Source organism: Gavia stellata, chromosome 22 (assembly GCF_030936135.1).
Source record: "Gavia stellata isolate bGavSte3 chromosome 22, bGavSte3.hap2, whole genome shotgun sequence".
Lineage (NCBI taxonomy): Eukaryota > Metazoa > Chordata > Aves > Gaviiformes > Gaviidae > Gavia > Gavia stellata.
Genome location: NC_082615.1, coordinates 9,273,388 through 9,287,053, shown reverse-complemented (window position 1 = coordinate 9,287,053; position 13,666 = coordinate 9,273,388). Strand labels below are relative to the sequence as shown.

At 39.2% G+C, this 13,666-nt stretch overlaps 1 protein-coding gene across 2 annotated transcripts in view; it reads right to left on the bottom strand.

Annotated features, from left to right (window-relative positions):
• Positions 1-260: 260 nt before the first annotated feature.
• The window catches only part of ANKFN1 (ankyrin repeat and fibronectin type III domain containing 1), a 69,554-nt gene continuing 56,148 nt past the window's right edge, over positions 261-13,666 (bottom strand). Inside the window, exons 13-17 of one of the 2 annotated variants that reach the window (XM_059828311.1) lie at positions 12,347-12,497; positions 10,387-10,555; positions 6,749-6,915; positions 3,204-3,423; positions 261-1,057 (exon numbers count right to left, since the gene is read on the bottom strand). In XM_059828311.1, the coding sequence (XP_059684294.1) occupies positions 261-1,057; positions 3,204-3,423; positions 6,749-6,915; positions 10,387-10,555; positions 12,347-12,497 (1,504 nt within the window). Of the gene's footprint in view, positions 1,058-3,203; positions 3,424-6,748; positions 6,916-10,363; positions 10,556-12,346; positions 12,498-13,666 lie in introns of those variants that run through there. The other variant, XM_059828312.1, reaches the window with a different exon arrangement.

Sequence of the window (13,666 nt, the reverse complement as noted above, 5' to 3'; positions counted from 1 at the left end):
CAGATTGTTCTGTTATGTGGTGACTGTTACGACTCTACCTGCAAAACTGCAGATGCCAGTAATAATGCTTGCATCATGACAGATTCCCCTGTAAGACCAGAAATCTGGTGGTGAAGTCAAAAGATTAGGATTCTTTTGAGTGGCAGGAGTTGCCATTTCAGGAGCCGGATTTTTACAAGTGGTTTTGAAAGTATGGCCCTGTATGCATAATGCTCACTATCTCATTGTGGAGCAATGGGAAGCAATGCAGAAGTCTGGGGTTAAAGTGTGCTGCTGAAGACTTCCGAGACAGCAGAACCCGACTGGTCATCTGGATCCATTATCTGTTGCATAGTATTGTGCACATCCTTATGTTCTACAGACTGTGTGCTCATTGCCCAAGACTTGCCCTCTTCACCCAGAAGTGTTGTTTTATAAGGCTCCACATGTGTCCTATGGACATTCTGCCTTGATTCCTCATACTTGCCTTTCCCATCTGCTGGAAGGCTGGAGGCATGAGGTAAGAAAGTGCTCCGAGACCCATCGATGGGAATCTTTAACTGCTCAGTGGAGGTAGGTTCTTGAGACAAATCTGAAGATCTCATGAGATGCTGAGTATACACACCTTCAGACAGAGAGCCAGACTGTGTCTCACTGTGCACACGCAGCCAACGATGATGCCGGCTGAAGTAGTTGTAATGTTGATGTTTCCCTAGCCTTTTTTTCCCCAAAAAGCTCAATGACTGCTTGGAGCTAGAGCACTTGTCTATGCTTTTCGATGTAAGCCCTGACATTGTTAGATTGCTCATATACTCTGTGCAACATTCAGCATTAGTATCAAAGGCACTACACTCTGTCAGGCCTTCTTTCATTGTCAGGCAAGGCTTCATGTCGTGGACCTGGAGAACATCAGGTGCACTGCCACCCAGGCCACTGCCTGCCTGCTGGGATATGTCATGTGAGGAGGAGTAAATCAGGTCTAATTCTCTGGGGCTTAATGCATCACTGGAGTCATAGTCACTGTCGGTTGGAAGGAATACTTCAGAGCAGCCTTCTTCATCTGAGCAGGGCTGGGAATCTGCAAAGAGAACTGATTAAGAAGACAAGCACAGGGAAGAAATTGCTTAACTGTCATTTATGGGTTTTTTTTTTCTTAATTTAGAATCAGATCTACAATTCTGAAAATGTATGTTTGTTTCCTCTGGGGAATTATCCGTGGGCCTCGGTGACAACAAAGACAGCAGTTAGGGAGGATTTACAGATGTGTTAGAGAGGTGGTGGTAGAATTAGGAAAACCAAAAAGGATTAATTTATTATACTAAGTACAGGGAAGAATTTAAATATGAATTGGGACTAAGTTCTGAAAAGATCTGTTTTCTTTTATCTTGTTTTCACCAAATTTCATAAAGATGGAGATTTGGGAGAGAGAAAAACTCTAATCCAGGTTCCGTTTTTATTAAAGATGTCAGTTGAGTTACTCCAGATTTATACCTCTGTAACTGTGAGTAGGGTGTAACCGTATGTGTGAGTAAGAGGCTTGAGACAAGACATGGAGGTAGATGAACAAAAACTACCCTTTTGCCCATCAGGTGCATTATGCATGTTCAAATCCAAAGCAGACACACTTAATTCAAATGTGAATCTGTTGACCAAAACTCACACTGGCACTGAAATCACTGTTGCCTTTTGGCTACATAAGGATCAATAACATAATAAATAGTGGCATATGTGATAGAATGGATTGATGCTCCACTGCCCTGGATAGTTTATATATTAGATCCAAGGAAAAAAATGTAGATTTTATACAGTGCTGACTATTCACTTTGACCTAGTATAAATTACGATATAGCACAGCAATAATGAATCAAGCCATGCAGGACAAGATAATGCTCTAGGTTACATGGTGCCAGAGCTAAGGATTATTCTGCATTCATGGTCTGTCATACAGGGAAAAAATCAGCTCAGGGAGAGATGCTGAGAAAGAACACCACTGTGTAGTGGAGCGAATCAAAGCACCGTCGTCTTTGGGTTTCTTTTCTTTCAACCTAATCTAATCAGAGTAGATTTATTCATTTTTCTTAAGTGTATAAAACTGCCAATTTGAAAAAACAAATTATTATTACCAAAATGGTCATGGCAGTTGTTTAAGACAGCATCTGTTTCTTTTGTTTCTACTGTTTCATTTACTGATTCCTTAAAGACAGCTCAGCAGAATGATGGTTTACATTTTTCTTCAAAGTCCTTATTCTGTTAGCAAATTAGTGTTACTGTTTAATTTGCTTCAGCTTTATCTGCTGTGATCCATTTCTTTCATCGGTTCAATTTTCCAGCTGTTCAGAGAAGCAGTAATGGTCAATGAGGTGGGTACTTATTTGTGTAATTCTGTGTTTTAAAGTGCTTGTCTAAAACACTGAGAACACTGAGGTATGTGAAAATGACTGTTAAACTGGACTACTGGCACTAAAATTTGCTCTATCAAAACAAAGCAAGAGGAGCATAAGAAAGAATTGCTCCTAAGCAGAGGAAGCATGGAAAGAAAATACCTGTAATATCAGAGAAACAGAAGGTGACAAATGGAGACTATGGAAAAGTCTGACTTAGATTCCGGACAAATTATTAGAAACTATGGTGACGAATAGATAGATGCATGAGTGATGAGAAAGGGTCAATAGCTTTTGCTTAGTAACTCATGTCTCACCAGTCTAATAAAACTCTGAACATGTGCACAATTAATACACAGGCATCCTTAGATTTCTGAAGAGCTGTTGACAAGGTTCTTTACCACAAGTTCTGAAGCAATGAAGCTGTAATTGAGATAAAGAGAAAGCTCCCACCATATATTAATAGCAGATTGTTGGTGTAGACAACAAATGAAGTAGTCAGCTTTCACTGTGGATGGATTTTACTAATTGTGGACATCATGGAGAAGTCAGTGACAGCACTTGTCCCTTCCAACCTGTTCATTAAATGATATGGAACAGTGAGGTGACAAAGTTGGCTGATGATGAGCAATTATTCTAAGCAGTTGAAACCAAAAAAATATTGTAAAGCTTGCAGAAGGATCTCAGGATATTGAGTGGCAAATGATTGGTAAAATGATTGTTAAAATACCTTGGCAGGTATGGGAAGAAATGTACTCCTTTTATAAAAAGACATACAAGAACTGTTACAGTTAAAAGTGAGTTCAAAAATTTCACTTGGTGAACAAAGAAAAATTCTCTTACCACTCACAGCTTTTCTCCTCTGAATTCTAGCCTGGGGTGAAGGGGGAGGTGAAGGAAGACAATCTAGATGTGAAGAGGTTGAACTGATTTTCTTTTGAGAGAGTTCTTCTGAAAGATCCACAAGCTTCTTTATGGGTAGGCCAGCTGCTGGCTGCTTGTATCTTGCATACTGCAGTGCTTCTGTGATCCATCTCATTTCCCTCCAGATCTCATCAATTTGCTGTAGAGAAAAATATGGTGAAAAAGTACAGTTAAGTCTGCGTATTATTTTTTCCTAAGTGTGTACTTTCTTCAGGTGCCCAAGTAGGTGTGTAGTGATTGCCAACAGAGAGAAGCAGGCTCCCCTGACAGGACACTTCAGATTTAGGTGATCTGAGCGGCCTTTGGTTAGGTGCTTCTTCTCCTCCACCACTGCAGAGACTGCGTGGGGCCACCAGACTCTCAGATTAGGTACCTCAATTAAAAACCTGTAGTTAGGAGGGGTGAATCCAGGCCTAAACTTTGACATGGAAAGAAGATGAAAATTGTCTTTTGGTGGAGTAAAAAATTTGATCAATTTTGGAGCATACTTGAAAGTTGGTTTCATTCTGTATTGGAATGAAAGCAAGACTTCTTGAGCATCCTTGCAAACCCAGGACTGAGTTCAAAAGCAGAGTCCTCAGATCCAACCCAGTTTTTAACACAAGAATATACATACATGTGGAAGAATATACATACATGGAGGGTTGAAGCACAGCTATGAGCCAAACTGCAGGTTTTCTCCCTTATCATAATTTTGGTCTGCATGCATTTTAATAGTATAAATCTACAATAAGACAGTTCTAACATATGCCTGTTGATGGCAATAAGAGACAAGTGCCTAAATCAATAGCAGGATATAGCTTTAAGTATCTATGCAGAGAGGAAGATGCTGTTTAATGTGGGTCTTGAGAGTCTTTTGATAATGGAACACTTTAAACATCTTCAAGCAATTCAAGATCTTTGATGACTGAGCAAATGTTGCTGCAACCAGCAAACGACAGTAGCTGTGAGTGTAATACCCTTCTGCTGCAGTATCCTTTCTAGAACTTCCCTTGTACTTCTCTTCCTACAGAAGACTCTGCATTTAAAGAAGTGAGCCTTCATATTAATATTGCAGTGTTTCTGGGAAACTGCTTTGCAGTTACACAAGCTACATTCTGCAAGAATGCAGAATGAGAGCCCTGGGTCAGTAAATGGATAGGCAAAAGCGCATGGTACTTTGTGCAGTGAGTGTTATCAAATAGGGAAGTACAGAAGGATCAGTGAAAAGGAGTCTGCAGACTGATACATTCTAAGACAAGTTCTCAAGCACATACTCTTAGCTGGAGATACTTCTTCACAAAATGCACATTCAAAGTGTGAAATTTATTGCCAAAGGATACTGTAGATGCCAGATTAGCTAGGGTAGCTCCTGATGAGCCGTGTTGGAGACAGGATAGCTGGATAGATGGATCTTTGTTTTGATCTAGTATGGCCATTTTTATGTAAAGGTGAAATCCTGACTCCAATGATGTCAGTGCAAGCCTTGCCACTGAGTTAATTTCGGCTAAGAATATACACTGATAAGAATAGCAAATGGTTCAGAGATTAATTCATAATTCTACATCATTCAAGACTTCAGTGTAGCTCCATGAAGGGAATGCCAGTTAGCAAACGTCTCACCTATTTGATTTTGGAGGTTTTATATTTCCTTTCTGTGATCCTCCCTCAACCCCAAACAAAAATCATACTGCATGCAGTTTAATAAAATGCAAATTCGGTTGGTTTTCTCCCTGATGCCATTCTGCAGTGTCTCCTGGGATAATGGACCAGTCATTTTAACGAACTGCGGTTCTATTACAGTTTAGGAATGTTTGAAGCATTACACTGTATAAATAACAGCTTAACTTCAGTTTTAGTTTCAGTGTCTGTAGATTTTTTTTCTTGCTGTGTAACATTCTGGTAAAGACTCCAAGTACCTTATCTGCTGGTTGTTGGGTTTTTTTTTAATTTTTACTTTTCAGTTGCCCTCTGACTCCTTTTCAGAACTGCATTTATATAGACTCCCTTGCTCTTTACAATGTTTGGTTTGTGTAGTGACTTCAACACTGTCTTAGATCTAGGATCACACAAATGCTCTTGCGGTTTTGTGGTCACCACTGAAGATTGCGGTATGTGGTGGGCTGAGATATTTTTGCCAGTAGGTGGAATACAGCTGGTTTTCATTTGAGAGGAAACCTGACAAGGCTAATACACTGTCACAATAATTCAGCACAAAACACCGAAGTTTAAAATGTTCTCCCATATTTTCCCATATATGTGACTCACACACTTCGGAGAAGAGGAATGCAGGACTGTCTATACAGTGCATGCTTATTAATATACATATACTTATTTTTGATGTGAAGGATAAAAATTCTCCAAATTCTCCTGCACACTGGGAAAAAGTTAGATTTTCTGAGTGTGAGAATGGGAAGATGAGAATGAAGGAGATGATTGAGCAGTGAAGGTACAATGGAACATTCCTCTCTGCCCCACTGCAGGTTGCCAAAAGCTCCAAAGTGGACAAGGCAAAGGGGATCAGAATGCAGAGCCAAGAGGAACAGAAATGTTATCATATTGTTCATAATTATGGAGGGCCAAACATATTAACAATGCGATAAATGGTTGTCTTGGCCCCTATTCCAACAGAAGATTGCTTGAATATTAAGAATATTAAGAATATAGAGCTGTAAACTTATCTGCACCTCACTTGTAGAAGGATCAACCATGTCCATAGATGCACTCTGCAAAGGTCATGAGTTTTATCTATAAATAACCAATTGCCAAAATGGTTTGCAAAAGGACAGGCCTTGCTACGCTGCACAATGGGGTGTAGTTTGAAGATCCCTGTGTTGAATAGGTAAAGTCCTGATCCGGGAACGGTACAGGAAAATCAGTGTGAGAGACAGAGAATAAGCAAATTAGACACGTATGATGACATTTGTGATCCTTCTGCACTGGGGGACTGAAGCAGTATCGCTGCATGGTGCTGGACAGACTGACAGATGCTTTTGGGGCTAGCCTGCCATCTTAAACGCAGAGGTGCTTTCTTCACTGTGATACTGTTGATGAAGATTGTCTCCACAACCTAGTCTGAATTTTCATTTTAATTTTTTTAGTTGGCAATTTATCATGGTGAAAAATGCCCTCAATTCACAAAGACACAGAAAAACTATTGCACAAATGAATGCCCAAGCATGGTACTAGGTTACCTCACATTAGATGAGAGTGAGTTTTACAGGCAGACTGACACATTTCTTTATAACAGTCTAGTATAACTGTCATTTGATTTTGCCCATAAAAATCCTTGTATAAAAGCAACAACTAAGGAAATAATGTTCTGGGTTTGAATTTCATAAAAACAGAATTGCACTTTTGATACAACTGCTCTTTTTATGATGTCTGTGAATAATTCTCCATTTAGATTTCAAATTACAGCCCTACGCAATTTTTAAGAAAGCCACCTTAAAATCTCCTTGGAATAGTCAGAAACAGACTATTACCTGTATGTAGTCTATAACTTGCTGGTGTCTTTGTTTGGCTGCAGCGACTTCACTGTCTGAAATTGCTTCCCTTAGGGATTGCTGGGTTTTCAGAGAGTCCAGCTCTATGACAGCGGAAAGGCGGCAATACAGGCTTATAAATTTTTCCTTGTAACAGCAAAAATGAACTGTGAAAAGACCAAGTGCAAAGGAAACATTGTTATATTCTGGTTATGAAATATGAAATCCTTAGCTTTCAGAACACAAATTTTATTAAATATAATTACTAACCCTGGATGGGTTACTTTAAGCTAGAGATAAATAATACAGGCTCTGATTCTCCTCTCATTTACACTGGATTTACCCTGTAACTTCACTGATTTCAAAAGAGTCATTTCTAATTTATATCTAAGTGAGGGGATAATCAGGTCCTTAGCATGCAGCTCCAGAGGCTATCTTGCCCTTGATAGCTTTAATCAGAAAGGCTGTTTCTGAGGCTTTTATAGCTCATCATTTCTTTTATCAAGAAAGTAGTGACATGACTGGAAAATGGAACTAATCTTTTATTTTTTTTTAATTGAGTGTTTCAGAAAGAAAGTATCATTTCGAAGGATGATAATTTTCTCTTGGGCTAGACTAGCTTAAATCAGTAACTTCAATGTAAATGACTCAGCAGTAAAAGCGTTTCAGTGATATCACAGTTTGGGTGAAACAATTAAAACTCTTTTAGGTGTTATCACACATAATCCTCTGAACTCTTATGCAGAAGGGTGACACAGAAAGTTCAGACATGACCTCTTGTTTTGTGTAATTTGACTTCAGAGTAGCACAGAGCTATCTGAGCTACCTCTGAAAGAGGTAACTAGTTAACAAAGACAGAACAGCTACAGTGCCGTGGAGCTTCACGGATGTTAATTTACCTGGCCCCTTAAAGCTACGTTATTCCAGAACCTGCAATTGCTCAGGCAAAACTTACCAGTTATCTCTGCGAACTACAGTACAGACATACCGAAACTTGCTGAGGGAGAATGAGTTTTCAGAAATACTTCCCCACTCATTGGTGCTTCAGTAAATGCAAGCATACAGTGTGATCTTGATATAGCAGCGAATGCCAGTTGGCTTACTACTGCTACTTTTCTGGATTGTGGCATGGTCTTTTTCAGGGTATTTCAAGTGTAAATTGCATATGTTCTTCTTACCACAAATATTAAAAAAGAAATAAAAACAGTGTCACATGTCTACTTATCCCTTGCAACCAACATGATAAGAATAATTAAGAAAAATTTCTCAAACTAAGAAATCCAATCACAGAGACATCATTAGCATAACAATAAAGGCCAAATATGAACATAGAAATCCCACAAAAAAGAGTGAAAGAAAGAATTCTACTTTCTGGTTTCTCAATGATGCCTAGATATTGCAGGGATCTAGTCTGAATAGTGTGTGGTCTTACAGTATATATGCCATATGTGGTGGACTCTTGAGTGAATTACAGCCGCGGTTTCAGCTTCAGTGCTGAAGTTTCTAGCCTTTGTGGTTTTAAGTCAGACCCTTTAATGTTACTTTAACAAATGTTACTTCAACGTAGTCTTTTGTGGTTATGCAATTATATAGTTGGTAGCCACCAGCTAATGGGGAATGGAAGCTTCTAATATTTGAGATGTGAATCACAGTCACTTTATAGAACATCAGGGATACATATATAATAAATCATATAGAAATGTCATCTGCCTTTGGCCAGATGATTGCTTGCTTAAAAAAAAATACTCAAAAGTAAATTTCAGCTTTCCAGACTGTTTTCTCCACCATGAACTGCTTTCCTACTGCAGCAACATTGCTAAACAGAGAGGTCTGCATGCAGAATGCCTTTTGAGAGATTACTCTCTTGCATCTGCACCACATCATCCCCTTCAGTGTCTATTACTTTGTCAGCCTGATGCAAACTATATCCCAGAAGTGAGAATGACTCCTGCTTTCGGCCTTTGTACCACGTAATGCGAGTTAAATAGTCTGCAAAACCTCTAGTGTGGAGATCAATTTCACCAGAGATGAATATGCTTCATGCATTAATTTGCACAGTGAATGCAGCAGTCGTCTCTCATAGGGAGAAATTATATGCTCAATACACAGAGTCTAACTGTAGACTTCAGGTTTGCATGTCAAGAAGATAGTAAGTCTGGCTTTAGGGCACTACAGCCATGGCCATATGACCCAAAGCACTGAACTAACTCTTCTAGTTCAATTACATTAGTTTTCTTTTGAAGGGGTAACTTTTCCTTGGCAGACTACACCAGCTCATGTATTGTGTGTCTGTACCACTCATAATTTTATGGTAGCTCAGCTGTCATCTGTCCTCCCACAATCAGCATGAAAAACCAAAGTTGTCACAGGCACCACTTTGTGTGCTCTGGCTGATGTGGCATAAACACAGTCATATATTCCTGCCTGATCCAAATGAAATTTGTGTTGCTGGATGATGGTAGGTCATGGATCTCTTGTGTCTGCAGAAACCTAATCTTGGTAAGACCCTCCGTTAACATCTAATTATTGTTCTCCTGCATTAGTGACTCTAACAGCACTTAGCAATGATACATAGGAAATAGGATGGTGCTGGTAATGGTGTCACATAAGCACCTGAGAGAGACATCACTGAGGACACAGTTGACACTAGAGACTTATTTTGTAGTGGCTCCTTGTGTACTGACTCCATCAGTTTTGGCTCATATCTTTCTCTCTTCTTCAAGGCAGAGGAAGGAAAGATATCCAGATTTACAGGCCAGAAGGAAACAGAGGACACTAATGTGTAGGGCTCAGCAGTCCCCATACTTATAATATTCTTTCTAAAAAGAACTATTAAGTCTTTATGAGCTGCTTTTATGTGGAACCTTTCTTTTTTCTGTGGACCAAAGACAAAGAAATAAGAAATAGAGGACCTTGAAGCTAAAGCATCTTATGCCTTCTGTGAGACAGCTGGAAAACTCTTGTTTTGGGGAATTCTTACCCAGTCAGCAATGCAGTGGAACAAGTGGGCTGAATCTGCTACAGCACAGGATGTGCTCCCTAGAGAAGCAGATTCACGTCCAGTGGTTTGGCATTTTTCACAACAGGCTTTTCCTGCACCACAGCAATAGGACTGTCTCTCCTGCATTTTTCCAGGAATCAGAAGGAAAATGATGACTCTTACATGAGAAACTCCACTCAGACCTTTCACAAAGTTGTGAGGGAGTCAGACCTTGAGTAGGACTATCTCCAATCAGGAACTGCAAAAATTCTCCTCTACAAAACTGATGATTAGTCTTGTGACAATTTAGAGGGATCTATTTTTGCATCTCCTTTCACACTTCAACCTTGCTATGTTGTGTGTAATTTTGGGGTTCTGTTTTTTCAAGAACATCATCTTCCAAATAAGCTTATAGACACATACTGGACAACTGTCGGCTTTGCTCTATGCTTTGCATTTCAATAACGATTGCTACAGTATATGCTTTAACCGCTCTGCTCCCTCTATAACTTGTACACAGTTATAGGTAGTGTTGTTGCCAAAGCCATCATGTGATTTATTGACTCTCCACTGGGACAAGCGGGAAAACAGATACAACTTTGTGATTTTATTATAAGGAGACTGGGTTAATATTTCTAGGTGAAGCAAGCTACTATACCGAGTTCAAACATCTGAAGAGGGAGGTTAAGAAATCCTGAGTGTGGGGTGTAAGGATTATTCTGTCCTGGGGCAGTGCAGACGTCGTCTGAGGCGGGGAGCAAGAGAAGAAAGGAGACATTGTGACCCAGTTCCAACACCTCCTGTGTATACAGACGGAAGTGCTTAGCCTGTAGAGGGACACGCGCGGGGGAAGAAATAGGAGAGAATTACAACATGGCACTTATATAAACAACACCCCAAATGATATAAAACATTAAAGAAAATTTGCACAACATCAAGCTCAGAATTTTTATAAAACATAAATATTTGGGGGGGGGGCCTAAATGTGGGTTCATGTCACTACATAAAATAAAGATTTAAAGCTGCAATGTTCCACATTAAAACAACACACACAGGCACAACCCCCCTGAAAACAACATTTATGTTTCTTATTAGGCAGAAAATGATCACATGCCATGTGCTTTTCAAGATTATGATTGCATAATTATGTGAAAACATGAAAATGGATTCAATTAAAAACCTTTAAGATTCAATTTAGGGTTGGTTAAGAGAAATATGCAGCTCTCCCTCAACACAGCACTGAAAAGGTTTAACAAGTGCTGCAGCAAGAGAAAATGGCACACACAGGAGTTGGCCTGAGGCTGCTGTAGAACTGCTGTGTGCAGCACTGCATTTTACCCAGGGTAGGCACCAGTGTCACTGTCCATGATTCTGTTTACCACAAAAATAATAAAAATACAGAAATAAATCTGTTGAATTAAAAATTCAATTCATTAATGTAGAAGTTTGGTTCTGAGTCATCAAAACATTTACAACTGTGTTTAACTGCAAGGTCATGTTTATCTCTCATGCACAATAGAAGAGCTTAAATGCTTGGCTGAACTGCAGCTTAAGGAACATATTGCACAGTGATTTAAATATTTTAGTCCCTAGCTAAAAAAAAAATAAAAATGCACAAAAGCTAAAACCTCCAAGAAGATACACTAGCATAGAGACCTGTACAGAGCCCTATTGAATTAGAGTGACTGACCACAAGGCAGCACACCATCTGTCTTAATTTTGGATTTACTTGAGTCTTACTTGGCTCTTCCCAGGCTAGAAGGTGCAGCACTGATGGATTCCTTTTTAAAAGCAAAGCCTAAACCCTTCAAAATCAAGAAATGTAGAACCAAATTAATTTATTTTAAGGCCACATCTTTCTAGCTGCACAAACAGACCTTGAAGTGAATGTAAAGATGATTTACTTCTACTTTAAGCCCTCTTACCCTTGTAAACCAAAATAAAATGGAATTCATGTAAACAAGAAACAAACTCCTTAGCTTATTTTTTCATGGGTCTTTCACATCATGGATTATCCTCCCTGACTTCTTTATTTATTCACATGTGCATTTCTTGTACCTAAATGTAAAGCCAAAAGCCAGATACCTCTCCTCACCCACAGCAATCTGGAGGTCTGGAACTACGTGTTTTAGAAGTGCTATGTTTATCTGTGTGTAAAAGAATAGCAAAATGCTGTGTCTTCAGCAGGCCTTTCATACACCCTCACTGTTACCTCCAAAAGAATAGTCAATTGCCCTGCTTGCCTGGAAGGATACCTATTTTTCTTTGCCAGCTGGGTAAAGGTGCTTGCAACTACTAGTTTCATGCAAAAGTGCTTATTTGCACCTGCCTGAAATTGCACAAATAATGCTTACAGATGCAAAAATAGGAGCTAATTGAAAAATCTGTTTTGAAATTATTGAAAATAATCTGTTTTGAATTTATTGAAAATAACTGTTTTATTGAAGATGTGTGTGCCCCCCCCCCCTTAGAATAATTGAATAAAAAACTCCTCTGCTTTTCTGTTCTTGCAACCATAACATTTAATCCCTACTTGCAAGTTACACAGTTTGCAGCTTTTAGTTGTGTTCTTAAGAATCAGTTTTTAAAAAGGTGATAAATACCACAAAGGAAAATACCTGATGCAGAGGTAGATTGATCTGTTTAAGGAGAGCTTTCACTGCCATCTGGAGCTCATACAAGAACAATTGAGTAGGGCAGTCTGAAGTATGATCCATACTTTCCACAGATTCTGAGCCAGAAAGTGTTTGGATCCATTCCCACTCATCTCTGTATGTTGAGTCAAGTTAAAATTAGAAATATAACAAAAGTTCAGTGCACAAGCAGGAATTCAGTGTATGTGCATTTGGGATCTGTTGATAGTTTAATCCTCATATACCAAAACATTCTAAACTTGTGCAATCCTGATTGTTTGTGGTTAAAAATCTAACTTGAAAAGTTTAATTTTTCTAGCACATGTACATCAGGCTGAACATTCCTTGCAAACTTCTGGAAGTCCAGCTGCCTTTGAAATATTTCACTAAGGCTTCTCATTCCGGGTTTTCTTTTTCACATACTTAATTCCCTATCTACCACAATATTTTAAAAAGCATGCATTGGAAATGACAACAGAGGCAATTAGCAGGAAGTTTCATTTCTGTGACGGACTATCTTGTACTCACTGGAGCCAAAGAACTTCCTGGTTTGCTTGACATAGATCCATTCTAGACCTAATAAACATGGGAATCATCTTTCTGGATCAAATCCTTAATTCACCCTGCCCAGTATTCAGACTTGAAAAGCAGCCAGCACCAAACATGCAAGAAAAAAAAGTACAGGAAACCCCACTACAAGATGAGTAATAGATGTGGTACAGTTTGCTCCTAAATAAAGATCTGATCTTAAACTTCAGGAGTCAGGGATTGTTATAAACCCTGGAGCACTAGGCTTCATATTCCTTCCAAAATTTTTGTTAGTATTAACTACTACATTCTGGATATCCTTGTTATCCGTATAGATATCTAGTTCCTCTTTCCTCATGCAAAATTATCAGCTGGTTGTTGAAATGATACAGTATTAAAAAGCTCCAGAAAAAAGCCAGTAAAATGTGTTGCCCACTAGGCAAGGACTAGGAAGTGCAAACAAGCGCACTTGCCCAATAGGTAAGGGAAGCAATGGGCAAGGGGGAAATTGGCTTTCCCAGGGCACAGCAGTTCAATGGCTGATGGCATTTGTCTGAATATGTGTTTTCAATTGCTGTGTTTGCTGTGGATTAGAGCGAGAAACCAGATATTACACAAGAGAATGCACAGAAAAATCACCAACATCCCAATCAAAATCAATAGAAGGGGTGACATTGAATTCACTGGCGGCTGAATCAGGGCTGCAGGCTATGATCTTCCTAACAGATACATAGAAGATCATTACCACTGTGCAGAACTTGAGCACCCATAGGCCAA